Genomic DNA, 27926 nt, shown 5'->3' with positions numbered 1-27926 from the left:
ATGTTTTTAAGCTAATGGAACGCTAATCAGTACTACGGTAATACTTTGACTCTGTCCAGTGAGTCGAAATGGGGAAAAAAAATATCTTTGTGGATGAAACTATTTCCAGTCAAATCAGCTCAGATTAACAGGGCTGTGTTACAATAGCATTTGTTATCTGGTATTAGACAGGTATTTAATTGAAATAACTAGTAAATGGAATAGATTAGTAACAGATACAATTTTGTCAGGTATGAAACCAGGTAATTACCATTCAGTTGCACACAAGTCCAGACAGCACTGATCTAGGTGGTGGACTGAAGACAGTTACTAACAGAAATGAGTCCGGTCTTGATGCTGAATTGCAGAGGTCTCTAGGTTTTTGTGGAGTTTCATTGTTTTACAGATTGGAATTTTTTTCATTTCACAAACATACTGTTACTTCTTGTTCTGTTTAAGTGTTATATAATGTTACTATGTGTGTCTTATTTTTTAAGAAGTCTCCTCAGACCGATAGTTGCACTGACAGTGGAGCTGAAAATGAAGGCAGTTGTCACAGTGATCAGATGAGCAATGATTTTTCTAATGATGATGGAGTTGATGAAGGAATCTGCCTTGAAAGCAACAGTGCAGCAGAAAGAATTTCTAAAGCTGGCAGTGAAAAGGTATGTTTTTTTAAAAAAATGTTGTACTGGGTCTGACTGGGATGGAGTTTCTTCATAGCAGCCTGTATGGTGCTCTGTTTTGGATTTGCGACTGAAACAGTATTGATAGCACACCAGTGTGTTAGCCTGTTGCTGGAGTGTGGCACACAACCAAAGCAATCCATTTCTCATTCTGATCCTGTAATGAGTAGGGCTAGGGGTGGGCAGGAGGCTGGAAGGGGGACATAGCTGGGATGGCTCACGTGTTGACCACAGGGGTATTCCATGCCATATCCCTGCGCTGCCATGTCATGCCATGCTCAGCAGTAAAACCTGGGGGCTTTCCAAAATACCTGTTTCGCAGAGACTGGCTGGGCATTGGTCTGCTGGTGGGAGGTGGTGAGTAATGCCTTTGCCTCGTTGTATCTTTTTTCCTGTTTCCTTCACTTACTAAACTGTCATTATCTCCAACCACAAGTTTTCTCACTTTTGCTGTTTTGATTCTCTCCACCATCCTACTTGAGGGGAGGAGTGAGTGACTGGGTGGATATTTAGTGCTGGCCAGGATCAACCCCCCACAAATGTAAATGACAAAAATTCTGATATTGGGGGTAGGGTGAGGGCGTTGAAGTGTATGTTTTTATTCAAATTCCAAAAATTGACACTACTGCTGAGGAAAGCGTGTAACTAATTTGGGGGTCACCTGAGAATAATGATCTTCGCAGTCTCAGACGAAGAATTCCCACATAACTTGTTTTGGCAACAGACACTAAAAGACTGTTTTGTTTTGTGAGCAGTGTTTTTAATTTGAGGCCAACTGTCAAAAGGCCTGCCAGCTTTGGCTGCAGACGAGACATGTCTTGTAGCTTAAGGAGGATATTGGAAAGTTTTGATCAGTCTCAGCTATCCATTTCTGGTCCTCATAAAAACAGTCATATAGATGAGGCCATGGGTCTAAATGATAAATATTCATTCAGTCATCTTGAGTTTAATATAAATGAATTGAGCAGCCAGTCAGTCTAGGATAGCAGTCATCCTTCTGTGGGACATAAAGATTAGTAGAGATCTTAGAGAAACCTGGTGGAGTTATCTTGGCCATACAAAATTCATCAAAAAACTCGAGTTTTGTGGTAACGTCTACAATGTGTATTTCATGTGTCATAATTCAGTGAACTCATCTGAAACTTGGCCAATAACTTTTATACAGACATGCTGGGAAGCTGTTTGGCTGTAACTGTTACTTTCATAAATATTTAAAGACTGACTTGCATTTTAATCTGCACATCTGTCAATGTTTACATTTACCTTAAACCATTTGAGAGGGGTTTTTGGTAGATGTCCTGAATACTGTCAATCTGAGCTGGAAAAAAGAAAGACATTAAATTGACTGGAACAGGTATGGAGTATTGTATCTGTATGTAATGTATCTGCAATGCAAAGTCATGTCTTAATATTGACAGTAGCTTTTGCGAATTAATTCATACTGCTTATTCTCAAGGCAAACTAGCTGTCCAAGCCCTGTTACTAGCTTTTTGGTTTGGATATCTTAATTATGGATGCAGTATATGCAAAGAATTTGCAGAGCATTTCCTCTGTATAGTCGAAAAAAATTCAATTCCTGCAACACTTCTGTGAGCCGGTATTGTTCAGTTTTAAAGTACACATGACACTGAAGATAACACCGTTAGTACCCTTCTTTTCTATCCTTTTATCTGTGAAAAGAAAGGTTTATGACAGCAAACTTGAGTGGTGTGAGAGAAATTTGTGTAGAGTACTGATGAGCATTGAATGGTGTGTTGCTGGTTTGTGATATATGTTACGGGGGCAAAAAGCAATCTTCAAGAATGCAAACAAGGGTGATGCCTGCTGCCACAAACTTCAGGTTTATTTGGCAAGCTGACCATTCATTTTTCTTGTGTGGAGATATGTTTAATGTCTGTCTAGCTAAGAATTCACTAATTCAGAGCTTGTACAGAAAAGCAGCAACAGAAATGTATTAATTCAGTTCAAAAATGTTTCCATGATTTTTTTTCCTAAGTCGTTTAGTCTTTTCTCTCTATTCCTACCAGCAAAAGGGAAAATCCCTCTTTACTTCCATTATTACAGGCTCTTGTGTGACGTTTAGCATATCAGACCTCTGATGTTGTTCAGTGGCTATTGCAGTAATGCATTTCTGTTACACAGGTCTGGTTTGTAACATAAAACTATATATTTGAGTTTGCGTAGTTGTTTTAAAACTTTTTAAAATGATCATTTGGTTACCTTAATATATATCACACCTTTTTTCTTCTGTCCTCAGAGTTCTTTACTGTATGAGCTCTTTTCCGTTATGGTTCATTCTGGAAGTGCTGCTGGTGGCCATTATTACGCCTGTATAAAATCTTTTAGTGATGACCACTGGTACAGCTTTAATGATCAGCATGTTAGCAAGGTAAAAAATAATACTTTTAGTTATCTTGTGTATTAATAGATGAACCAATAAATTTTTATTTTGCATGTGATTTTTCACTTAACATAGAACGAAGCTGGATTTAGGTGCAGATATTTCAAGCATTTACTTTTTCATCTTCTCATCCTAATGTCCTGCCATATACATATGTTTCACTCATTAGCTTAACTGATTTCTAGGGATTTATTTATTCATAGGGTTTTGTGCACTGAAGGGGAGGAGTGTTTCTTCTTGAAGGTGAAGGGGGAGTGGTTCATAAAGAACCATTTATGTGTGTACAGACTGAGCTGGATTTAGACTTTTGCCTTCTATGTGTGTGAAGACTCAGACAGTGCTGTTAAACCTGTACTGCTAATTCATGTCAGGTGTTACATGTATCCATAAACATCATTGCAATCAAGAACCTGAACATTGTTTTTCTAAGAAGTGCCTGCTTTAAAAAAATGTTTACATTCATAGTAAAATGAAAAGGCATATCGCTTTGAAACAGGTTGGGTTTTTTTTTCAGTCAGAAAATAAGCAGAAATATTTTTAAAAATCAGAATTACTAAAATTGTGTGTTGATTATGTAATGTCATTTTTCCTAATGAGAATAAATGCCTCTTGCTTAGTGCAAGTTTCTCAAATAATCATTTAATTGTATTTCTGTTAGATAACTCAGGAAGATATTAAGAAAACATATGGTGGATCTTCTGGAAGCAGAGGCTATTATTCCAGTGCTTTTGCTAGGTTAGTAGTACTGTAATACTTTTTTTTTTTTTCTGGTGGTGGTCTAGTGTAATCAAATGAGTGGCTAAGACGCATATGCTCAAAATTAATACTAAACACTTCAAATATTTGTAAGAACTATCCTGACTGCTGTTTCAGATAATTAAAATAATGTGATATTTATTTTTTTAAATACTTTTTGGTTAGTGTATTGTTAAGATATATATGGCATAGCTTCTTACTTAAAAAAAAAAAAACAACAAAACTTTTGAAATCAATGTTGTCCTGCTCTCTGATAAATTGAGATAACTATTCTTTCTCCACCAGCTCCACAAATGCATACATGCTGATATATAGACTAAAGGATCCAACAAGAAATGCAAGTAAGTATATTTTGCAGTTCTTAACTGACAAGATTCTGTTGTAGAATAAGGAGATGGTTTGCATGTGATAAGTATCAATTTTTGTGAGGATGATGGTATTGGTGTTTTTAGAGTAAGCTAAAGTGACTTTAATAAAGGAAGCCTTCTTTTACAGCTGTTTGTTACTTTTTTTATAGTAAACCTTTATGGATCAGTAGGAGGTCATCACAAAATGAATTTTCTAGTATTTTAGTATTTTGGATATGGAAATAAAAATAGATATAGTGGATGACACAATAAACTATATGCTATATAGTGTCATGATTGATAGTAAAGTAAAAAACCTATTTTCTTAAAAATAATTATGTAAGAACTGCATAATGACAAAGTTTTACAGTTTGTAACCAGCACTCATTGTTCGTGTTTCAGCTGGGAGGTAGACAATATACTGAAAGTTACATAGTCAGAAACAGATCTGGGCTTTTGTGACCTTTTATTTCCCTCATCTCTGATTTAGTTCACTAGGGCTTAGAGGATGCCAGCTCCATGTAATAGTGGACAGGTTGATCGATCTTTAAGATACAGTGCCATAGAAAATGAAGATTCTGTTTGGATTCAAAAAAGTATTTTGTTAATATTATAATGGTTGAGTTGAGCCAAAGATTAATTTGCGTGCGTTATCAAATCTGTATTTATTTTTTCTTAAAGGAAAAATTTAGTAATCTCCCCTTATAAAGGGAAATTTGTCAGTTGGGAGCCTGGTTGAAGTTAAGCTGATAAAAACAGTCTACACTGTTTTTGGGGTGTATATACTTCAGTTGCCAGAACTTATAATGCCCTGAAGTGCACAAAAAAATTCCAGTCAGCGAATAATTTGTCCTAATAGCTTGAGCAGATGAGAAGCCTCATAAACTTTCAAAGGCAGGTGAAAACCCTCTAATATCTCTGCATTCCTTCCCCCGCCCCCCCCCCCCCCCCCCCCCCCCCCCCCCCCGCCATTGAATGCTCAAGAGGCTGGGTGCCTTGAAGAATAGATTCAAGCTCTCAAAATCATCCTTTGTAGGGTGAATATTCTGATAGCTGGATTTATTTCATTCTCAATTGTTAAACTGAAGTTACGTATTACTTAGAGTAGAATCTCATAACTGAAACCTTTGGCACTTCACAATATGTAGCTCCTTTTGGGGCATACTTGTTCTTTTTGAAGAGCATGCAAGCGTAGAAAAAGATGGTATACTTGAGAGAGTTTCTAACACACTAGTTTCTAATGTGCCCAGTAGAGAGGGGAATAAAATATCTTTGAAAATAACACTTTGTTCATCTTACCCTGCTGCTGTGAATATTTTAAGAGGGAGTTGAATACTTTAACTCCTTTTTCTTGGGGGGTAAAATTTTGAATTCCACTGTAAGAACCTGATGATGACTATTAGTAATAACAAGGAAAGAAATTAACAGTGCAAAGATGAGTAAAACAAGCTTTAATATTTTTTTTAATACAAAATAAGAAGTCCCCTAAGCTTATACTAAATCTTATTTTTTATGAAATCCTGAAATTAGTAAAATTAGACTTGCAACTACTTCTATATCAGTATATTCTAAAAAGTGTTTTATGATACTTGGAGCAAATTTTTCATCTCATTTCCAACATCCTAATAAACACAAACTGTTTATTTTTAGCTGCAGTCTGTTTCCTAATACATGGAGTACTTTTAGACATGTTACTATTTTCTACTTCTCTACTTGTTTCTTTTCTACTGTTTTCACTTTGAAGTTGAACAATGGTATTTTCTTCGAGGAAATAGGGAGGGGAAAAACTGAGTATCACAATCAATTTTGCTGGCTTCATTTCTGAGAATTCATGATACAGGGGACAGTGCAGTTATAATAAATACATTTGTAAAGTAACAGTATCTGCAGTAGATGCTTTATATAGTTTGGAAGTGGATTCAACACAAGGATGATACTGGTAAAGCCTTTTATTAACAAATTGATAAAGTAGGAAGTCTTAAGAGCAACAAAAATTAACATTGTTTCCATATTTGAATCATTGAAACGATATTACTCATTCTGAACAAGAACTGATTGTAGACTGTAGGAAGTTTACAATTAGCAGCAGCCTTCAAGTCTGTGGGTCAAGAGCTGTCTTGGGAAATAGATTTTCCTGTAATTGCTATGATTATTAATTCCTCAACAAACAAGTAAAGAAACTGAATCTGCTATTTCAAATTTCTTGTACATGCTAACTTATTTTTAAATCTTAAAAATTATTTGTCTAATTCCTTGCGATAGAAGTGGCACCAGGATTGGAAGACTACTGTATTTGCAATAGTTAATTTTATTTAAAAAAACCAACTTGATGAAGTATTGCATGTTCTGTTTTTGTTTCTCTTTATGAAACAAAATCTCGTGAAGTACACTAATCTGTATTAAGTGCAATATTTGTTTTTATCTTTATATAGATGGTATCTTGTGACTTTTATTAGCTGGTTCACTTTTTAGAACAGAATTTGCCTTTCTTTTAAAACCAGGCTCAAGTGCTGTTATCAGTTAGTGTATCTCTTTACAGCAGCAAAGCTTCCCTTACTGATACTGGAATCTTAATCTTGTGCTAATAGCATTTTCTTGCGACGCTGCTGTGTAATTAGGGGGAATAAAAGGCTGACTTTCTGATTTTGTGTAAATCATGATAAATAGAACATGTCATGGTATAGGGGGAAATACGGGTAAAGAAGAAACAAGGAAGAAGGCAGGAAAGAGAACTGCTAAATATACCCATAATCCTGAAGATGTTGCCCACTGTGGAAAAATGTATTTCGAAAAATTATTGCTTTGTTTTTTCCGGCAGAGTTTCTTGAGGCACATGAGTATCCAGAGCATATTAAACAACTGGTACAGAAAGAGAGAGAATTAGAAGAACAAGAAAAGAGGCAACGTGAAATTGAGCGCAACACTTGCAAGGTTAGAGTTTGTGTTGATTTATGTAATGATACATTTCTAGTATGAAAAGTTTCTACAGTAAATAGTAATTTTTTACTACGATACAGGGACTCTTTTGTGGTAAGTTTATTTATATTAATAATTCTTCTAAAGTAAGTATACACCTATTGGAAGCCTGTACACAGCGGAGGCATCTGTTAGCAGAGATTTTTGTTGAGTTCATGTCTTCTGTGTGAATTTCAATTGATATTAAAACCAAAACAAAACTAATTAATCTGACATGACTTGATTTCAGCTAAATGCTTTCCAAAGTATATGTAACGCTGTATGTTAGGTGCTTCGTGCTGTTAAATCTTGTCATATAGTGATGCTTTGCATTGTGAAATGATGTTTCTTAAACTGATTCAAAATAATTATTTGGCAGAAATAGTGAAATCTTTTTTCCAATCATAGATTCAATAGTAACAAATAAAATAGGGTATCTGTGATTTACAAGCATGACAGTCAGCTGTCTACCTATGAATCCAGTGATTGTTTTATTAGAAGGTTCTCTGTGGTTGCGAAATACGTAACTGTATATGGAAAAAGGAATTTCACATTCATTGCTCCTGTGTGCATTTTGGTTTGGACAGTTTGCACGGTGCCTAGAATTTATGCATTATAATGGCTATACATATAAAATATGGTTATAGGCGTTGTATCCTAGCTGGCAGAAAGATGATACAGATACACATTAATGCTATCTGTTGAGCCTTTGATGTTTTCAGTCTACGGTTGTGTAACCAGCTGAAAGGAAACTGTCCTATAGCTGAAGTAGAACTAAAGATGTATTTTTATATGATGGTTTGAATATAGGGTTGTACATTTAAACGTACTCTAATATGAAAGGAATTTGCAAATACCTTCATGATCACTTTTCTTCCTTTTGTATTTCATAGATTAAATTGTTCTGCATGCATCCTACAAAACAAATAATGATGGAGAACAAATTAGAGGTTCATAAGGACAGGACACTGCAGGAAGCTGTGGAAATAGCGTACAAGGTATGCTGTGTGTCATAGTCTAGTCTGAATGGTTAGATGTAACTTTTTCTGCATCTTCAGTTTTTAAATTTTGAATGCTGTGGGGTTTCTTGTGTGTTGTTTGTTTGGGGTGGTTGGGTTTTTTTTGTTTTTTTGGGTTTTTTTAAGAGATGGTCTAGATGGTAATTATTTGACTGAGTTTTCTGTTAATAGCCATCAGATTATTTCTGATTGGAATTACATAGCCTGTCCTTTTAAAAGGCAGTATGATTTTACGTACCCTTATTTTAAAATCAGACAGTGAGAGCTCTGTTAGACTCAACCTCAGTAAGTTGAAAGCATTCTGAAGATTTACATTTGTATTGTGGTAAAAATGTTGTATTAAATATGTAATAAGAGAAGTCTTTCAAGAAACTTCCTGCATAGTTAATACAGTAACATCAGCGAGCACCGAAGCATCTGTCAATCTTTGCCTTCCACAAACAGGTAGTAGCTGAAGACATCTATTCTTGCTTACCTACTTGTACTCTTTAGTTCTTGCCATATGTGTCTGGCTGGCAGAGTACCAGCAAGGCAGTTACAGCTTTGGAATGTGTTAACATCTCCTTGAGATGCACAGAAGATGATTAGCCCGTGTGGCTTCCTCAGGTCTCTAAGGTGCCGTTTGGTGTAACTGATAAGCAGTGTATTCCTCTGAATATGCTTCTGGGACCTGTCTTCATTCCCTCTTCTCTGTGTTTTGATGCAGGCTTCTCTTCTGTTTTTCAAAACATGTATATATGTTAAATGCGTGTATATATATTCATAATGTATGTGTATGTTTTTTCTAAAACCAAATTGAAATCTGTGAATTCAAAGGATTCCTGGATGTACACGTACAGTGATATTTTTAGCTTACAAAGGGGAAAACTAAACTCACAAATGGATGATTAAATGTTTTGGGGTGGGTTTCTTGTGTGTGCATGATTCAGCTAATGGAGTTAGAAGAGGCTGTTCCTTTGGATTGCTGCCGTCTTGTCAAATATGATGAGTTTCATGACTACTTGGAACGATCTTATGAAGGAGAAGAGGATACACCAATGGGTTTATTACTTGGAGGTGTCAAATCAACGTACATGTTTGACTTACTGTTGGAAACAAGAAGACCTGACCAAATATTCCAGTGCTATAAACCTGGCGGTAAGACATGTAGTTATGTAGAGACAAGGATAGACTAAAATTCTGTATTGTGTGAAGACGTGAAAATAAAATTTGTAAAAACTTGTAAAACATAGAACTTTGTCATGATGTAGGAAAGAAGAAAAACTTTGTACTAAATTTCACAAAGTCAATATTCAGAACTACATACTGTGCTGTGTTGTCAACTTGTTTCTAATTGAAGCAGTTCTAAGGTACTCTAAAATTTGTCAGACTGGAACATTTTTGCCATTTTGGCATTACAGTTAGTCTGAAAATGAAATTCTGAAATTGCACAAATTCATTACTGTGTATGTGTTTTTAGTACAACCCCTTAATGCATCAGACAAGTGTACATGTGTTTTTTTTGCCTGTTAAATTCTCTTTTTCATATATATATATGTGTGTGTGTGTATATATATGTGTGTGTGTGTATATATATATATATATATATATAAATTGATTTTGTTTTCTTTTTCCTCTTTTCCACAGAGGTCATGGTAAAGGTTCATGTAGTTGACCTGAAGACTGAATCTGTTGCTCCGCCAATTAGTGTACGAGCTTATTTGAATCAAACAGTTTCAGAATTCAAACAGCTGATTTCAAAGGTAATTTACGGTTGTTAAGGATTTGTATTACAGTTTCAGTCATTCTGACTGTGAAAATGTATCATAATTTAAATATCTAAAGCAAGTACCTGCACCTTTTGTAGTTCATACTGTGTGTCCTGTCCAGTAGGGTTAGGCTGAGCTCATCTGGCTGCTGCTGCAAGCAGCGATCTGCTTTTTGCTTCCATCCAGAGTTCTGCGCTGGCTTTCGCACAAGCCTAGCCTCTCTCTGGCCATGTTGCTTACTAGCTTACCAAAAAGTTGAACCAGCACACTGAAGGTCCAGTCAGTGGCACAACTAGCAAACTACTACTGTATAACTGAACCAATATGTAACTTCCCCCATTGGCTTCAGTAATTGAAATTTAACATCCAAAGCTGTCCACGTTCTCCCTACAAGCCCTCCTTTTCTTCCCGGTAGCCACTACTTATTAAGATACAGATTGATTTTTACATGGTCTCAAACCATGCAAATGTTACTGCTTCCATTGAATTGGAAGAAAAATTTTTACTCAGTTCTGTCTAAAATAGTTCAGTGGTTGGTGTAACTTTGTAGTATTTGTTATGAAATATGATTTCAGTAATTTGAATTCAGTCTAAGTGAACAGTGTGCAAAACTTGATGCTCGAGAATATTTTTTTTTATATTCAGTAGTTTCATACCCTAAATAAAAAGACCAATTCCTTTTATTACTGGTCATTAACAATGTACCAGTTCTGTGCAAAGCCAAACCATTTCAGTCTGCTAACCTTTTGGAAAAACTAAAATTTGCTACATATCAAAGGATGGAGGAAAGGAGCAGGGACTGAGCAGGTCTGAGGTTTTCCCCCACGTTTCTTTTGTGATTTATAAGTCAATAAGCAAATGTTCTCCTTTCTCTATGAATGATCTTTAAAAATTAAATACTTGTTCCAGTATTTTGAATAACGTATAATGTGCATATTAACCTTACTGTCAATGTCTTATTTTAAGGCTACCCACCTGCCCGCTGAAACAATGCGGGTAGTATTAGAACGTTGCTACAATGACTTGCGTCTTCTGAATGTTTCCAGCAAAACGCTGAAAGCTGAAGGCTTTTTTAGAAGCAACAAGGTACATGCTCTGGTTTTTAAATTGTTCGTTTCATGTATTTGTAGACTTTTTTGTGAAAGGTATGTATGTCTGCATAGAATTTGTAATGGATACTTGTCATGTATTTCACTGTCTACTCTGTGGGGGTTTTTAACTAGAAAATACTGTGGTGCGCATGAATACTATATGTGGGAGAGATATATACTATATATGTGATATATCATACATACTATGTATGAAACCAAGTGTACATAACAAGGTAAAGCAGATTCAGAGTCAGACATCTGGTTGATACTCAGTGGTTCAAATGGTGGTGAGGTTAATAGTCTTGCAATGAAGACTTTTAAGCCAACCCTTCTTAGGGAACAAAGGTTGGCGTATGACTGTGAAACCTGCCTAATTGTTTTTTAAACCTTCCGAACAGCTGTGCCTACTCTCAGTATTAAAGTTATTAAAAAAACAAATGTCAAAACTAAGAGCAAGTTTTTGGTGGGTTTTTGTCTTAAATTCAGTAACTTTTACTATGTAAATTCCCCCTAGCCAAATTTATATTGGTTTTCCAAAAAGACTTCTAATAATGTTTCTGTAAGTACTTGTGTAATGCATTCAGAAAAGGAGTAACTTGGTACTTAACATCTGGAACATAACAAAAAAATGCCCTTTTTACTACAGTAGTAATACCACATCTTTAAGCACCTTTTACACGCCTGTCTCTGAAATGTAAGCTCAAGAACACGTTATCCTTCACGAGGGAAGATTAGCGAAGGCTTTGATGGCTTATAGCTGAGCAAAACAATGGTATTGACCTGTTACTCAGTTGCTTCAAGCCCGTTCACGTTGTCACTGCAACACAGTGGCCTTTGACAAAGGGGGGAAAGAAATTCGTTCCCTTGAGGTCTAATTTATGCTATTGCTTACCCATGTATACATTTAAAGATTTCTTATTTAGGATGCTAGAAAATAGACAGGCAACTGTAGCTGTGGGGCGCGTTACTGCCGTAACTAGTGTTAGCGTAGAGGTGTAGGGTGCACATGAAGTGATACATTAATCTGCTTCTCAACATAACTGTCTATTGCAGCTCGTCACTCTGGCTCCAGTTCACTTTGATCTTAACATGATTAGTAAAGTAAGGAAAAGTGAAATTGTTATTAAACTGCAGACTCCTGAGTCTGTCCTTTTCTAAACATGTATTTTAATTTTTTTATAAAAAGCGATGGGTTTAGTGACATAATTTCTAATGTGTGCTTAATCCTTTGTGTTTGCTATTGTCACTTTTATTTAAAATAACACTACATGATAAACCTGTTATTTTTCTATTCAGGTATTTATTGAAAGCTCAGAGTCTTCAGATCGTCATGTGGCATATACAGATTCTCATTTATGGAAACTTTTGGATCGTCATGCAAATACAATCAGACTCTATGTTTCACTACCAGAGCAATCACCTGGATCTCAGTTTAGAAGAGCAGTTTATCAGAAGTCTAGCGGAGATTCAGGCAACTTGGATGAAGGCGGCTGTGAAAGAGTTAAAGGACCTGTAGTAAATATGAAATCTGTAGAGGCAATTCTGGAAGAAAGCACTGAAAAACTTAAAAGCCTGTCGCTGCAGCAGCAGCAGGAGGGAGATAATGGAGACAGCAGCAAAAGCACAGAAGCCAGTGATTTTGAAAACATTGAGTCACCTTTAAATGAAATAGACTCTTCAGCTTCAGCAGAAAACAGAGAACTTGAAAACCAAATTCAGATTTCCGATCCAGAAAATCTTCAGTCTGAGGAACGGTCAGATTCAGATGTAAATAACGACAGGAGTACAAGTTCGGTGGACAGTGATATCCTCAGTTCAAGTCATAGCAGTGATACTTTATGCAATGTGGACAATGCCCCAATTCCCTTGGCTAATGGACTTGATTCTCACAGTATCACAAGTAGTAGGCGATCAAAAGCACATCAGGGGAAGAAAGAAACCTGGGACACAGCAGAAGAAGATTCTGGAACAGATAGTGAATACGATGAAAGTGGCAAGAGCAGAGGAGAAGCACAATATATGTACTTTAAGTCGGAACCCTACACTGCAGATGAAGGTTCAGGAGAAGGGCAAAAATGTAGGTGTTCTTTTTTAAGTGCGTTAAAATAATCCAGCTTTTATTTCTATTTAATTCATATGTTGTGTTAAAAAGTCTAGTGACAGTGTTGAAAAATTTGATTGTATTCAAATAAGAGCTAATGGAAGTCCAGAGATGGGATGTGGTGTGGGAATAAGGGACTACATAATTTGAACAGTGTCTTGCTTTTTTGTTTTTAAGAAAATGAAAAGCTATCTCTGGGATACATCCATTTCCTTATATTGAAAGCGTTTGCTGAAGGGCAGGCTGAGGTGTCTTCCAGTGAAAGGAAAATAGTTGTGTCTGCTGATGGTGATTAGTTTACCTCTTTCAGAACGCCGTTATTTACCATGGTTCGCAGAGCAGTAATTCTGTTAACATTTAGATTAACCTGAAGACCTCTAGTCATCTGATTGTAAATAAAATCCACGTGCACTTGATATTGATCATTTAGTCCAGTAGACTTGCTTTCCATTGACTGAAGTACAAATCGGTACAATGAAGCGCATGGCTGACATGAAAATACCTGAACAGTTGAGTGTAAGAGTCTTAAGTAGTATATGAATTGCCATAAAGATAAATCATTTAATCAGTGAACAGTACCTGTTTGATAACCAACAGAAGAATAACTAAAGAATAGCAGGATATAAGATAAATATTTTGAAACGCAAAGATTTTCCTACCAATCAGGAAATCCTGCTGTACTAGTAATGGGTAAAGAGCAAAAATTTTTTTGGTGGTTTTTGGTTGTTTTGTTGTTTGGTTTTTTTGGAACAAACATTTTCATTTTTAAAACCACAGAGAAGTTTAATTTCAGCTACTAAAATTTTAATAAAATTACTCTTTTAGCCTGGGAGGATCTGTCTTTGGGGCTAATCTAGAACTACTTGAATTTTTTCCTGTTTTTTTTTGTAGGACTAGTTGTATGCAGGAGTTATTTGTTTACAGTAATTTTGATGCTTTCATAGTACACTGTGTAAATTATTATCCTGAGGAGAAAGCTTTTATGCATTTTTAGTAGGACATCATGAACGGATTTATAATTCAAATAACTTGTTCAGTTAAATATTCTGAATAACATTTTTTGTTTTAATGAGTCATAACATGATATAATCATACTGTTGTTTGTAGTGTAGTCCAAGTTGCATATATCAAGAAACACAATTTCTAAAGATAAACTATTTACTTTACTTTCCAGAATTTCATACTACTGCAGTGGCTTTTCCTTAATCACAGAATTACTCTATTAAAAAGTCCCTTAATGTAGATTCGAGCTTGCCTTGTGATGTCCTGTGGCCTTCCAGAACACAATTAACGAAACTTTTTAATCCTGAAAGCTAGGAGGAAAAATAAAAAGGTTTGGGTGGCATGTGCCTGGCTAGCCCCAACTCAGAAGCACCTCCTGTCTCTTCCTTGAGGCAAGGAAAACCTGTTGGTGAATTATCTGCAAATGTTCCACCTGATTCTCCATTTATTGTCTACTGAATGGAGAAGGTGCTGCTTTACTCCACTACTTCACTGACTGAGAAATAGGGCTGTTTGGAACTGCTATGTCTTCCAGGAGCATCTGCCCATAAATGTTTAAAATCATAAAGTCATGGAGTGGTTTGGGTTGGAAGGGACCTTAAAGATCATCTTGTTCCAACCGACCTGTCCCAGTGTCTCACCACCCTCACAGTGAAGAGTTTCTTCCTAATCCCTAATCTAAACCTGCCCCCTTTCAGCTTAAAGCCATTCCCCCTTGTCCTATCACTCATGCCCTTGTAAAAAGTCCCTCTCCAGCTTTCTTGGAGGCCCCTTTAGGTGCTGGAAGGCGGCTGTAAGGTCTCCCTGGAGCCTTCTCCAGGCTGAACAACGCCAGCTCCCCCAGCCCGTCTTCGTGGGAGAGCTGCTCCAGCCCTCTGGGCTCGCTCCAACAGGTCCATGTCCTTATGTTGGGGGCCCCAGAACTGGACACAGGCAGTACTCCAGGGGCAGGGGGGGCACATACAGCAAAGCTCTTAGAGGTTAGAGTAGAGCTTCAGATAAAATGTAAATGTGGCCATTAACTATAACTCTGACTCTTCAGTTGCGTTTTAACTACAAGTGATAACTGTGAATACATGGGAATAATATTCTAGAGTGAGGGTTTTTTTGATAGTGCAGTTTTTCATGCCATTTATTTCTTTATTTTTGCTTAGGGCTGATGGTGCATGTTGATAAAAGAATTACACTGTCTGCCTTCAAGCAACATTTGGAGCCTTTTGTTGGAGTTCCGTCTTCTCACTTCAAAGTCTTTAGAGTCTACGCCAGCAATCAAGAGTTCGAGAGTGTTCGGCTGAATGAGACACTTTCATCATTTTCTGATGACAATAAGGTTATTCAGAAGTTACTTTGAGTCATTAAAAAAGTATTGTTACAATACAGACAAACTTAAGAACATATTCTACAACTTGCCAAGTGAAATAATTACATTGGTTTTGGTAGTGTGTTAGAAAATATAATTCTGATTTTGGTGTCAGTTCTAACAGATACTCCTTTTTCCTTCTAGATAACTATTAGACTTGGAAGAGCCCTTAAGAAGGGTGAATACAGAGTCAAAGTCTATCAGCTTTTGGTAAATGAGCCAGAGGTAAGGTGTTGAATGTTTCAAGAGTGATTCATGAAAACATTAGTATGTGCCTTGGGCGGAGTTTTTTCTCTGAAATCTTGGGGGGTAAAAAGGAAATCCTCTTTTCTCTGCATTTTCCTTTAAGTTCTCTTGGCTTTAGAAAGGGAACATGAGATTATTTCTGCTTATTTTGTTCCAAGTGTACAATTGGAATGTGATCTACGTTATCTCTCTGAAGTGTCTCCATTTCTGCGGTGTAAATAGAGTACAAAAGAAAATAGTTGTTTCTTTTTTGTCATGTAGAATTCTTTCCAAATAAGAAACTTGTTCCACTCACGGCTGCAGTTTTCAGTAATATTGTAGCGATATAATTTGTTGCATTTTGTGCACTGCAGACAGTGCTTATCAGAATGGTTAGCTGGAGAACAGTCCTCTTCTGCATAAGACAAGCGTGGAACAAAAATGCCTCCCTTGCAATAATGCAGCTCACGTCCTTGTTACATCTTTTGGGACATGAACCTTAATTTCTGATTTTATTTTTTAGACCAAACTGCAGAATACGTATTAGTAATGGATAATGGTAAGAGTCTGAAGCTGAACTGATAAATCAGGGAATAAAGATAAATTTAAAAGTAACTTCAGTGGAGTCATGGAGTTCTGGTCTATATGACCAGTGAAAGCCAAGAAAGTGGCTTTTTTATTATCATGTGGCTTATTTAATCTAAAAGCTTCTTTCAGATTCTTTAGAATGTTAATGTAATGGTAGCAATTAGTAACGCAGACACAAGACACCATTTCTGCAGTGGCATTCAGAGTACTTGAACGACCTGTCAGAGGGCTGCTGCTACACAGATTCGTTAAACCTAATTTTAATCAGTTAATTGCCTACCTTGTTCATGAAAAGCATTCTTCTAATGGTCATTTTGCTAGGTGAATGGGACTGATCACAAAACATGAACAGTAGGCAAATCTGCTTTCTTCTGTTCAAAAAATTTGTCTTTAACCACTTTCTGTGTATGTTCACAGCCATGCAAGTTTCTTCTAGATGCAGTTTTTGCTAAAGGAATGACTGTCCGACAGTCAAAAGAGGAGCTGCTTCCTCAGCTTCGAGAACAGTGTGGCCTAGACTTGACAATTGACAGGTAAAGAGGCTGCAGGCTGTTCAAGTTACTTGAACTAAGTGTTACTTCAAAATGTGGGTTTTCTGCCTCTTGTGGAGAAAGGGGTTTATGAAAGGAGCAGAAGTAAGTTACTGTGGCGCTGAAGGACATTGTGAATCCAAACATTAGTTTAGCAGTTCTTGGCTTTCATGTAGGATAATACGGAGAATAATATTGACATGTAATTGCCTGTATGCAACATGTCTATGGCTTTAGATCTGAGAAGTATTTTTCTCTCCTTCAGAAAGGAGAGCGTTAAGGAAATCGGTTCACAAAAAAGCCACCTTCTCTCTAGATCATAGAATCATTTAGGTTGGAAAAGACCTTTGAGATCCTCAAGACCAACTGTTAACCCAGGACTACCAAGTCCATCACTAACCCGTGTCCTCAAGGACCGCATCTACATGTTTTTTAAACGCAGCTGCAGGCCCAGCACAGAAGTAAGATGTCCATGTGGGTACAGGCCCAGCGCAGGTCACTGCAGCAGCTGCCTTGTGCGTTACCGTGGGGGGCGCGTACAGCACTAAGCCAGTCCCTTTACCCATCATCAGCTCTCAAGGCTGAGCGCGCTTTGGGGCCTTGATTGCACACCCTCCCTACTGCTGGTTACATCAGCGTGGTATTTACTGTGGAACAGCTGACACTGTATCCACCGGAATTAAGAAAAACCTGTAAGATGTGGTAAGCAAGCTGTAGAGCCTTGGCGTATGCCTCAAATCAAGCTGGAGCAAAACACTGGAGCACAAGTCTTGGCCTTTCTCTGTTGGGAAATGGAGTGGAAACCTAAACCTGAACAAGTTTTTCTCCTTTCCTCACCCTGACTGGGTTCAAGGATTTTTGACTGCCGTGCTTGGGTTATGTTCTCTAGTGCCCTATAATCATGGGGCATTTCACAAAATTTATGCCTGCTTTTGTGTGTGGAGAAACCACTACAGTTGAAGTTTCATGTGCTTATTTTTCAATCACGTTCTAGGTTATTGTACCTTTATTTACCTCTGTATCTAAATCAAAGCTCGAGCTTTTGTATTGTGACTGGATTGATGCAGTAGAGCTAAGTACAGCAATCAGACACCAATGCTCTTCTAAACCTCCACCTCTCCCCCTTCCCCCCCCCCCCCAAAAAAAAAAAAAAGGGGGGGGGGGGAGGGGGGGCGGAGCAGAGCTGCAAAATTTTCAGAAGTGTCTGAAAATATCTTATTTTCTTGTCCCAGGTAGGAAACTGTTTTCTTCCTTTAAATCCCTACACATTTCTTGCACAGAACAGCCATCAAACAGCTGTGTTTTCCTTGTGTTTATGAATGATTTGGCACTAGGAACCAGTGTGGATACCTTGCTGTCAGGACTATTTCAGAATGTTAAGGGAATTCCTGATAAACCTAACCAAACCTTGCATAAATGAGTTGTAGTTCAGTTTTGTCAGAAAATACTCAGGTTTGATCTCTGGCAGTGGTTTTACTAGCAGATAAAAACTCTTGGTTTTCTTCATGATGTATCTACAGGTTTCGCCTTCGAAAAAAAACCTGGAAGAACCCAGGCACTGTGTTTCTGGATTATCATATCTATGAAGAAGATATCAATATTTCAAGCAATTGGGAGGTCTTCCTAGAAATACTTGATGGTAATGATGCAGTGTCAAGGGAAAGCAAAGATAATGTCAGAGATTTTGGGGGTTTTTATTTAGAAAACACTGGAAATTGTATTTTAGCTTTTTCCTTTTTTTTGAAGACTGTTACTGACGTTTTAATAGCATTTTATTAAAAAAATAGATAGAACAAAAAGAATTAAAAATAATAAAAGCTCTGCATGAAGATGGGGGGATTGTGCAAGCGCAGATTTCCTGTGGCTGCGATGTGCTGAAGGTCCATTTGCAGTGCTCTTTTGTAGGTTTATTGGAAACTTTTGGACATAGTGTAGTACTGTAGGCGGCTTTTTGCACATGTCTGTTTCCGTTGTACATAAAAGCTGTAGGAATGCCTATATGTTACACTTTTATTTGTATTTAATTTTTGGACTGGTATTGGTGATGTTTGTAGTTAGCCAAAAAATACGTGTGTATATATATACAGGTAATGGGTATATAATTTGTTTTTAAATCAGCACAGCTGGTCAGACAGCATGCTTGGCTTGAGAAGTCTCATTCAGCTGTTAATCCAGTATTTTGGAGCTGTGTTCAATCCTGGTATTTTATATTTTTAACGAAGTTGTGACATCATAAGTGCCAAAATTTGAAATTAACACGGGAAGTTCAGGAGGCCTGTAGATGCCTATAGACATATGTATCAGCTCACACTTCAGTTAAAACTTCACGGTTTTAAATATTTTTGGGGTTAGTTTTAGATTAATTTCTGTAGCAAGTAGGTCTTGGAGGTACCTCTGTTTAGTTCGCTGCAGCCCACCTAGTTCACAGCCATGCCATATTATAGAGTAGGCTTCCCAGTATTCTGTAATGTTCTGTGTCACTGTCTAGCTCTGCCCCAAAGGTGCTGCTTTAATCCAGTTGTAGAAGATGCAGCTAGATCCCACTATATTCTGTGAAAATTAAGTCTTGTTACTCACTGCTACCAGAGAGGTTTTGGAAGAGTGTAAAGGCAACTGCTTTAAGTCAGGGTTCGTAAGACCTTCCACCATCACCGTGGCTTTCATCTTCTTCACCTAAACACTGAAAACGTTAGGCAGGTAAATAATCAGCTTAGAATAATTTACAGTCCAGTTTCTTAGCATAGCAGCTTTACATCACATTGTTGCAGACATATTTAAATTGGTTATTCTCTGAAGAAAATTTAGCTAACTGCTTCAGATTGGAAATAAATGCCAGGCAGTGTTAGGTGGCTGTATCTTTATTTCAGACCATAGCTTGGTGTTGAAAGGTGGCACAAACGTAGTCATAGGCAAGACTGTAGAAGGGAGAAGCTTAAACAGTGGTGGTCATTCTGTGCAAATCAAGCATGTAATGGTAGACGTAAATCTTTAAGCCACAAGTTCTGCATACTAAATTACAGAATTATAGACTGGTTTAAAATAAAAATAAAATCAGCCCTTTGATATCACTTCAGATTATCTGATTTTAACCCTAACAGTATTACCTTGTCAGCTAGAGAAAGCTCTGTTACCTGAAACAATTACAAAAAAGCTGGAGACAGCACGTACTAGAACTCCTCAGGATAGCAGGTGTAAAGCAGGCTTTGGTAACAGGTGTGTAGTTAGTGTGTGAAATCCTGAAGTCAAACATGGTAAGTTTATTTTGTTAGAGGGAGAGAAGTGCATGAATAAAGACCAGATTGTGGAGGAAGGTCTTACACGAGTACAAGATCTGGAGGTGGATAGATACTGTATGTATAACTGAGCTGGGGGTGGTGGAGAAATGTGCCCTAAAGAATAATAAATGGCATGGCTTCTGAGAGATGCTGCCTATGAGAAAGTCCTTGAAAGGAGTTGATAACAAAGAGAAGTTGAACTAAATCTTGGTCCTTTGGTTGTTCCCTCCCTTGCTTTTTTTTTTTTTATTTTTTAAATAGTGGACTACTTGCATCACATTTACTGGGTTACTTAGTTTGTGGATGTTTATGTAGTGCAGTCTTCCCTATTTCAGTGTGTTTATGCCATGGAAAATCCTTAATTTTAAATAGGATCTTTTCTGATGGTAATATAATAAATTTCTCTTTCTTTCCTAGGAGTAGAAAAGATGAAATCGATGTCCCAACTTGCTGTTTTATCAAGACGGTGGAGGCCATCAGAGATGAAACTAGATTCTTTCCAGGAAGTAGTACTAGAAAGTAGCAGTGTTGAGGAATTAAAGGAGAAGGTAAAACATGTAACATGATGCAAGTTTCCTATGGTATCTAAGAGCTTTATTGCTGTCCTATGTTGGGAAGCACAGAGATCTCATAGCTACAAAAATCTTGTTGTGTGGTGATTATTTTTCTTCCCAGGAACTGAGAACTTGTCCGATACTATTACCAAAGCCATGCAAATTAGTAGCTTTACTTATGAGTTTCATATAACAGTCTGGTATCCAAGTATTTAGCTGAATGCATGCAAAAAAAGAGTCATATCTTGAAGTTTAAGAAGCATAATCTTACCTGTGCCCCGTATCCTTGAAAAACACCTATGAAAGACAAGCTAAACTATTTTCACTTTGTTTTTTCAAGCCAGTATTTTGGTTTTCGTAAGTACCAAACCTTTCAGCCTCTTCATACGTGAACTTGAGAGCTGTTGCTCAGGGAGACTGTAACTGTACCAAGTAGAGTGAACTATATTTTGGGTGGAAAGAAATACAGCTTTGGTGTGTTGGTGGTTTGGGTTTTTTTTTCCTGAAGGCCAGAACCCTCTGACAGGTAAGCAGACGTGTGCCGTCCTAGCAGAAATCTAGAGTGGAATTGTGCCTCGTGTTGAGACTGTGTTATTAATTCATTTATCACTGTGTCCCACTCGTAAAGAAATGGTTAGTTCTGTGTGGCAATATGCAGCTGTAAGAAGGCTGCCTTGGGTGTTGAGGCCAGTGAAAATCCTGCTCCGAGTCGAAGTCTGCCAAAATCTTACCTTACTAAAACACTCGGCATGTGTAAGTTAGGGGTTACTTCGTAGGCTGGGAAGAGGAACGTTGTTCGCTCCCATGGGACGTAACAGCCTTGGATGTGCATATATGCAGAGATGAAGCTACAGACGGGTTTCTTGTATTCTTCAGGTAGAAATGAGGTCATGACTACGGGTTCTTGCATGTGGTCTTCAGGATTTCCTCTTCACGTCTATCTGAGGAAAGAGCTCACTGCTCTTGTTGTCTGAAGAATTAACGTGCAGGGAGCAATTTTAGCAGTGTTCTCTGAGAGACTTTTATATTTATACTCCCACCAGTAATAAGAGAAACTTGATTTTGACACATGTGTATTAACAGATGTGTTCAGCCAGCTCTTTCAGACACATTTTATGAGCAGACTGTGGGGCTAATACATTTCAGAATTTGTCTGGCTTTTGGTTTATAGTGTTTATAGATTTATATAAATTATGTAGTGTTTATAGATTTATAAATCAGTGTTTATTTATAGTACTTAGAAAACTACACTGACAGTTAAGTCTTTTCTCACCATCAAGTTTAATTTAAACATGTCTGTTTTAACACTGGATTTGAATGAGGCAAGAATCTTAGAGAGGAGATCCCTTTCAGTTTTTGGAAAATAAGCGGCCGGAGATAAACACAAGTCACAGTTACGTGTCTGCATCGCCACAGAGGTGAGACTGCAGCCTGCACTGGAGTTACGGCGAGGAAGCGGTGCACTGGTGTGCGCCGTGGGACGGCTCAGCGGAGCGGGGGCTCCACCACAGGCGCAGCTGGGTGATGCTGTGATGGGCGCTGGGCCTGGGCAGCAGCAGCAGCAGGGGATTAGGGGGCGGGTGGTACGTGCTGTGCGGCAGGAGCAGCCGGTGGTGCTCGTGGGGGAATTGTGAGGTTGTTACGGTCAGAAGTGCAGGTGTACGGAGATGGGTTGTAGTTGTGCGTTTTTTACGGCTTTGCTTGCTCCCAGGTTGCCTGGATGATGGCTTGCATTTCGTACAGGGAGGCTGCTGAGGGACCTGAGGGTTTAACATCAGGCACTTGGTCTCTGTGTATTGGATGTTATTAATTAATTGTTTCTGTGAACTTTATTCTGTCACTCCTTCACTGTTGAGAAGTGTGGTGAAATATTATCTCAGCAAGTGTCACTTGTGACACACGAGTAACTTCAGAAATGTAAGAATTTGTACCTTGTCACTGGAATTTTGTACTAATACTTTGTGGGTCGTTGGAGGACCTTCAAGTATTTTAATTGACTTCTAGATTTGGCAGGTCTGTTGACTACATGGACATTGCGTAATGTTGTGAAATAGTATTAAATCTCTATTAATGAAATGAAAAATTAAACCATTTTTCTTCACTTTGCAGCTGAGTGAAATAAGTGGAATACCCTTAGAAAACATAGAATTTGCAAAGGTAAGTATGATTTTGTCTATTTTTATCTCTTAATAGCATGAGTGGGTAATTACGAGTGTTATTTTATTCACAAAGTAATTGCTGCTTTTTAGGGTAGAGGAACGTTTCCATGTGACATTTCCATACTAGAGATTCACCAAGACTTGGACTGGAATCCTAAAGTATCTACATTGAATGTCTGGCCTCTCTACATTTGTGATGATGGTGCAGTAATATTTTACAGGTATGTATTTTATTACGGTATAATAATGAGGAAAAATCTGTGTGTAAGATTTGAGGGGTGATGTGATCAACAGAAGCATAAAAATACTCTCATGCTGTCTTGGAGGAAAGGAAGTTTTAAACATTGAGCTGAAATGGTTGTGCTCCTCAGTTTCCTAAAAACCTATTAATTACGTTTATTTTTGAAGAAAATAAACATCGTACCCTTTTACTTAGTCCTTCCTCCCAAACCACTGAAAATAATGCTGAATGCAAAACTAGTTGCTAGGCTTGAGTTTATGTCTGGGTTTCACCTCTTAAAATAGAACCATATCCCATGTGGAGTCCGTGAGAGTCTGGTCATAGGTTTTAGAGAGCAAGGGCTTTATTTTCTGAGTTTCTTTCTTTGAGAAACTAGTACGGCTGCTTTGGAAAAAAGGATGTTACGATGAAAATGTTGTAAATGTGACAAACATTCATCAGCTGGCAGCAGTAGCCTGAAGACCAATGGGCTTTCAGGACTAAGAGCTTGAACGTTGTAAATTCTGCTAAACTAGGTGGGTGTGGCAACCTCAAGGTGACATTGCTCGCATTGCTCCTACTCATGGTTACTCGGACCTTGGGGGAAACAGTTGGCTGGTGACGGGCTGGCCTTGAAGCAAATGGTAGGGAAGAACAGCCGGTAGTTCCTGGTAGGGGCTGGCTGACACGCTGTTTCCAGCTGTGGGCATGTGACCAAGTAAAGAGCAGCGTCACAGCTGGCTGAACAGACTAGGAGTTACCAGGTTAGATGGAGGAGTGTCAGCTTGGTCCTTGCTGCTCGCCCTTGAGTCTGCTCTCGGAATACTGAATGTGTCTGTTAGAAAAGCAGGTTTAGACATTGTTAGTTTCTGGAGGAGAAGAAAATAATCTGTAAGGAGTGTTGTGCTCTGCTGTTTTTTACTAAGCTGCTGCAAGTTAAAAAATAATGGAACTCCAATTATGGTTATTGTATTAATCTGAATTGTAACGTATGCTTACGTTTTAGGGATAAAACTGAAGAATTAATGGAATTAACAGATGAGCAGAGAAATGAACTGATGAAAAAAGAAAGCAGCAGACTCCAGAAGACTGGACACCGGGTAACCTACTCTCCTCGTAAAGAAAAAGCACTAAAAATTTATCTGGATGGAGCACCAAATAAAGAGTTGACTCAAGACTGATACTCGCTATAGCATTTTCCCTGGGGAATTTTTTTTGTTTTAAATAAAAAGGTTCACTACTACTGTGTAGTGCCGTTACGGCAGGACATTCATTAGGTGTAAAGCGCTGACACCAGCACTGGTTGGGCTGTTACCAACCAGAAGCACAGTGCCCCGTTGGGTCGCTGTTTGACTTGGAATCATGTTGTGCACTATAGTCAAATGTACTGTAAAGCTAAAAGGGATGTGCAAATAAAAGATTAGAACTAAAAAGTGGGCGGGGAGGGGAAACGAGTGGAAATTTTTGAGGACAGTGTGCACATAGTAGCTAGTGAAACTAGCCTCAAACAGGATACTCATAGCTTAATAATAAAAGCTGTGCAAAGGCCATGAAAGAATCCTTTTTTCTGTTTTTCACTGATACACGCATTACCTCATCAGAGAGTGAAGTAAACGTCAACACATCGGATGTAGAAAAGCAGCAGCAAAGCGTCGAAGAAGAAATGGAAGCGCTGCAAGTGTAAGGTTTTAGAATATTCTTCCATAAGACAGGTAGTCTGAGAGGTGTCTGCAGAAAGCAAGCATCGGTTCATTTTGCAGAAGTGCTGTTGTAAGGTAAACTGGTTTTTAATAGCTTGTGGAAGCAGATGAGCAGCTCTATTTTATTGCGTTCAATGTGTAAATAATATCTGCCCTGTCCATTTAGCAGAACTGCAGTCCAGCTATTTACCATGGTATTTCTTTTCACATATCAACATTCATTGTGTACATTTGGAAGTATAGTTGCCTATTTAAATTTGTATTCATTTTATGTTTGACAATGCTGGGTACGTTAGGGTTGTATTTCCCGTTGTTAATGAAGTTTTTGGTTTGTTCCGCTACTTTTTGTACATTTTGTTTTTGAGACTATTACAAGTTCGCATCTTCTCCACTCACTGAAAGTCATTTTGTTTTTCCCAGCTATTCCATAGCTGTGTGTAGTCAAATACTGGGGCAGCCTCTTAACACCTCAACATACAGACTTGGTAGTTCAGGTTGTGGTGCAGAAACTGATGCAGTCAACATGATTTCATTGCAAAGCCTATAGAACAGCCATTTTTTGCTTCGGTCCATAAAGATCAATAGAGAACAATTCTCCGTAGTTTTTGGAAAACCACCTAATTTATAATAATCAAAAGATTTTGGTAAACTTTTTCATGCCAGATGCTGTTTACAACAATGAACATGCCAATAAAACATTTGTTCATTCTGTTGTGTTATTTTAATCATTAAATGCTGTGGGATTTATTTGAAAAATGACGGAATTAATTCATGGAAATAGAGACTTTCCCAAGGCAGTGTCAGAACGGTAAGGCAGGCAGGCTGTGCACACACACACCCAGTGTGTGTACGTGGTGTTTCAGGAAGGAGTTTGTACTCCCATTTGCTGCTCCTCTTTACCTACGTTTACACCAAACTTTTCTTCAACTGTAAGTTTCCTTTTCCAGAATTGGATTCCTCACCAGTGAAACTTCTGAGCTCCAGATCTGATTGGCAGCGTAGTTCTGCTCCAGAAAGGAAAAAAGATTTGTCAGTAACTGAATGTTCAGTTCTTCCTTACATGCTGACCCACAGCAACCTAAAAATCCAGAGGAATCTGGCAGCTTGAGAACCAGGCACTGCACAGAGGAATTCCCTTGTTCTTCCTTTTCAGTTTGCTCTGTGCTACCTCTTGTCCAACACGGGTGAGGTGGAAGCACAGCGCGTACCAGCCAGCAGGTAGAGTACTTCGTTAAACTGCCATTGCCATATCTTTATAGACCGCTGAAGGATCCTTGGGGGGTTTTGCAAGAGTGAATAGAAGTTACTATCAAATGGGTCATGAATTTTCTCCCAATTCAGACATTTGGAGAGGCAAAAAATAATCTAGAGATGGAATAAGGTGGAGTTAAGAATTCCAAAAACTGCTTGCTCAATCTCTAGCCCTATCTGGGAAACTTCCATTGAGGATAACTTTGAAGAAGTTAATTTTAAACCTGCGAGTCGTGGCAGCAATCTGCATAGAGGACTGAAGGGCATCCTCGTGATGACTTCCTGTGCAATGTTGTGCTTCCTTCTGCGTGCTGCTAGGCTATGTTCTGGATTGTTCCAGGAGACATTTTTCAGCATCTGCTTTACTTTCTCATCATGTCAAACATTTTTTGAGTTTGGCCATGGGCATTTTAAAGAAACAAAAAGCCTTGAGTCTCTAATTTGCTTAGTTCAGCAGAAATCTTACTGAAATTACTGAAAAAGTGTTGTAAAAATGTGTTGTTAACACTTTTACCTTTCGGGGATTGAGGCACCAAGAAACTTGAAGGGTAGATAATACCATCTTTATGTAGGACAGTATTTAGGGACCAGTTACTGCTCTCATGAAATGTTTTTTTTTTTAACAGGAAGATTGCAATGGTACCTAATTCCTACTCTGTATAGATGACCTGTCTCTAAAGCACAGTTATTTTATGAGGGAGAGCAAGGAAAGGTCAATTCGGTGAATTCTCAGAGAGCATGATGTGTGTGCATGTGTTGCTATGTGAATAGGCGGTGGAAATGAATCCTTAAACTAAAAGACCATTCTGATGAAATATCCTTTCTGTTCATAAGGATAATGGTTATTAACATTAATTCTTATACCCTAGGAATTTGCTGGAAAGCTTTCCTACACCAGAAGTGGTGAAAGACTTGCAGGCTATAGTAGCACGGTCTTGTAGCCGCTCTTTTTAGCGGTGCTCCACTGTTCCAAATTTGACATAAGTGGTGGGTATTATTTGGGAAGAAACTCTATGAAAAGTTACTTGGCTGGAGCCTCATATCATCTTTTGCCCCATGCAGTAACAGGGGGCGTAATCTGGATCCTGAAACCCTATGAATAGTGGAAGAGCCATTGTAGCAAACTGTTAAGACAGCTGGAGCCTGGGGAGTTTGGTGAACTGGATTTTACTCTTGCTACTGATTTAAGAAATCAGTGATCAAGATGGTAATGATAACTGCATTTTGTAACACACAGATTTATGTCTGTGAAGTGTATTAAAGGCACATATGATTTCTCAATTATCTCTGGATGTAACGGTAGTAGAAGCACAAGTCACTAAATGCTAGAAGCTACTCAGGTTGTCTTACTGCTAGACTGAAGTAATGACCTCATGTTCACTGTCTCAGAAAGGGCAGGTGATGGACTAGAGCCAACATCCTTCAGCCGCCGTTGCCCAAGGAGGTATGGTCACGTAGTGCAGAACGCTGCCATCGGTGTGGCACTGTGTTTAGCATGGCCTTGTACCTGCAGCTGCACTCCCCTCCTATATATTGCTGCTTTACATACTCAGGGTACAACAGAGAATCTATATTCTTTGCATTCAGCTCAGCTGTTTGTTCTGCTATTTTAAGTAGTACAGTTTGACCTTAAGAGACAGATACCTCAATAGTCAAGTTGAAAGAAAGCTCCTATATAGAAACCAATGTGTTACATGGCTATAAGTATGTATGCACTATTTGTTATTTATATGGAAAATGTTGTGGGCTTTTATTTTTGATAGTATGCCGCTTATGTGTAGCGAGGGAGGCTGATGATCATTGTATATGAAAGTATGAAACTCAAGGGATACTCTGGCTGGGGAAACACCAGTTCCCAAGTTGCACTGAAGGCTGCTGCAGGACAGCCTGCATCCATTGTACGCAGACAAAAAGCAGCTCTAGGTATATTCATCTATAAGGGTAAGCATCCTTCATCTTTTCTATCCTTCCCCAATCTG

General features: G+C 38.1%; 1 protein-coding gene across 5 annotated transcripts in view; it reads left to right on the top strand.

Moving 5' to 3' along the window:
* Positions 1-25405, top strand: part of USP47 (ubiquitin specific peptidase 47) — a 56530-nt gene extending 31125 nt beyond the window's left edge. For 4 of the 5 annotated variants that reach the window (XM_080404628.1, XM_080404627.1, XM_080404625.1 and 1 more), the window contains 18 exons: positions 477-644; positions 2923-3054; positions 3725-3801; positions 4108-4163; positions 6988-7100; positions 8018-8122; positions 9073-9280; positions 9770-9885; positions 10858-10977; positions 12279-13059; positions 15240-15415; positions 15590-15670; positions 16676-16791; positions 18309-18427; positions 20481-20611; positions 22727-22774; positions 22867-22997; positions 24003-25405. In XM_080404628.1, the coding sequence (XP_080260754.1) occupies positions 477-644; positions 2923-3054; positions 3725-3801; positions 4108-4163; positions 6988-7100; positions 8018-8122; positions 9073-9280; positions 9770-9885; positions 10858-10977; positions 12279-13059; positions 15240-15415; positions 15590-15670; positions 16676-16791; positions 18309-18427; positions 20481-20611; positions 22727-22774; positions 22867-22997; positions 24003-24177 (2853 nt within the window). In that variant the 3' untranslated portion in view covers positions 24178-25405. The remainder of the gene's footprint in view (positions 1-476; positions 645-2922; positions 3055-3724; positions 3802-4107; positions 4164-6987; positions 7101-8017; positions 8123-9072; positions 9281-9769; positions 9886-10857; positions 10978-12278; positions 13060-15239; positions 15416-15589; positions 15671-16675; positions 16792-18308; positions 18428-20480; positions 20612-22726; positions 22775-22866; positions 22998-24002) is intronic. The other variant, XM_080404626.1, reaches the window with a different exon arrangement.
* Positions 25406-27926: the final 2521 nt, after the last annotated feature.

Source organism: Falco punctatus (genome assembly GCF_963210335.1).
Source record: "Falco punctatus genome assembly, chromosome: 10".
NCBI lineage: Eukaryota > Metazoa > Chordata > Aves > Falconiformes > Falconidae > Falco > Falco punctatus.
The sequence above is the reverse complement of the archived record's forward strand: the minus strand, read 5'-3'. Positions and strand labels throughout refer to the sequence as shown.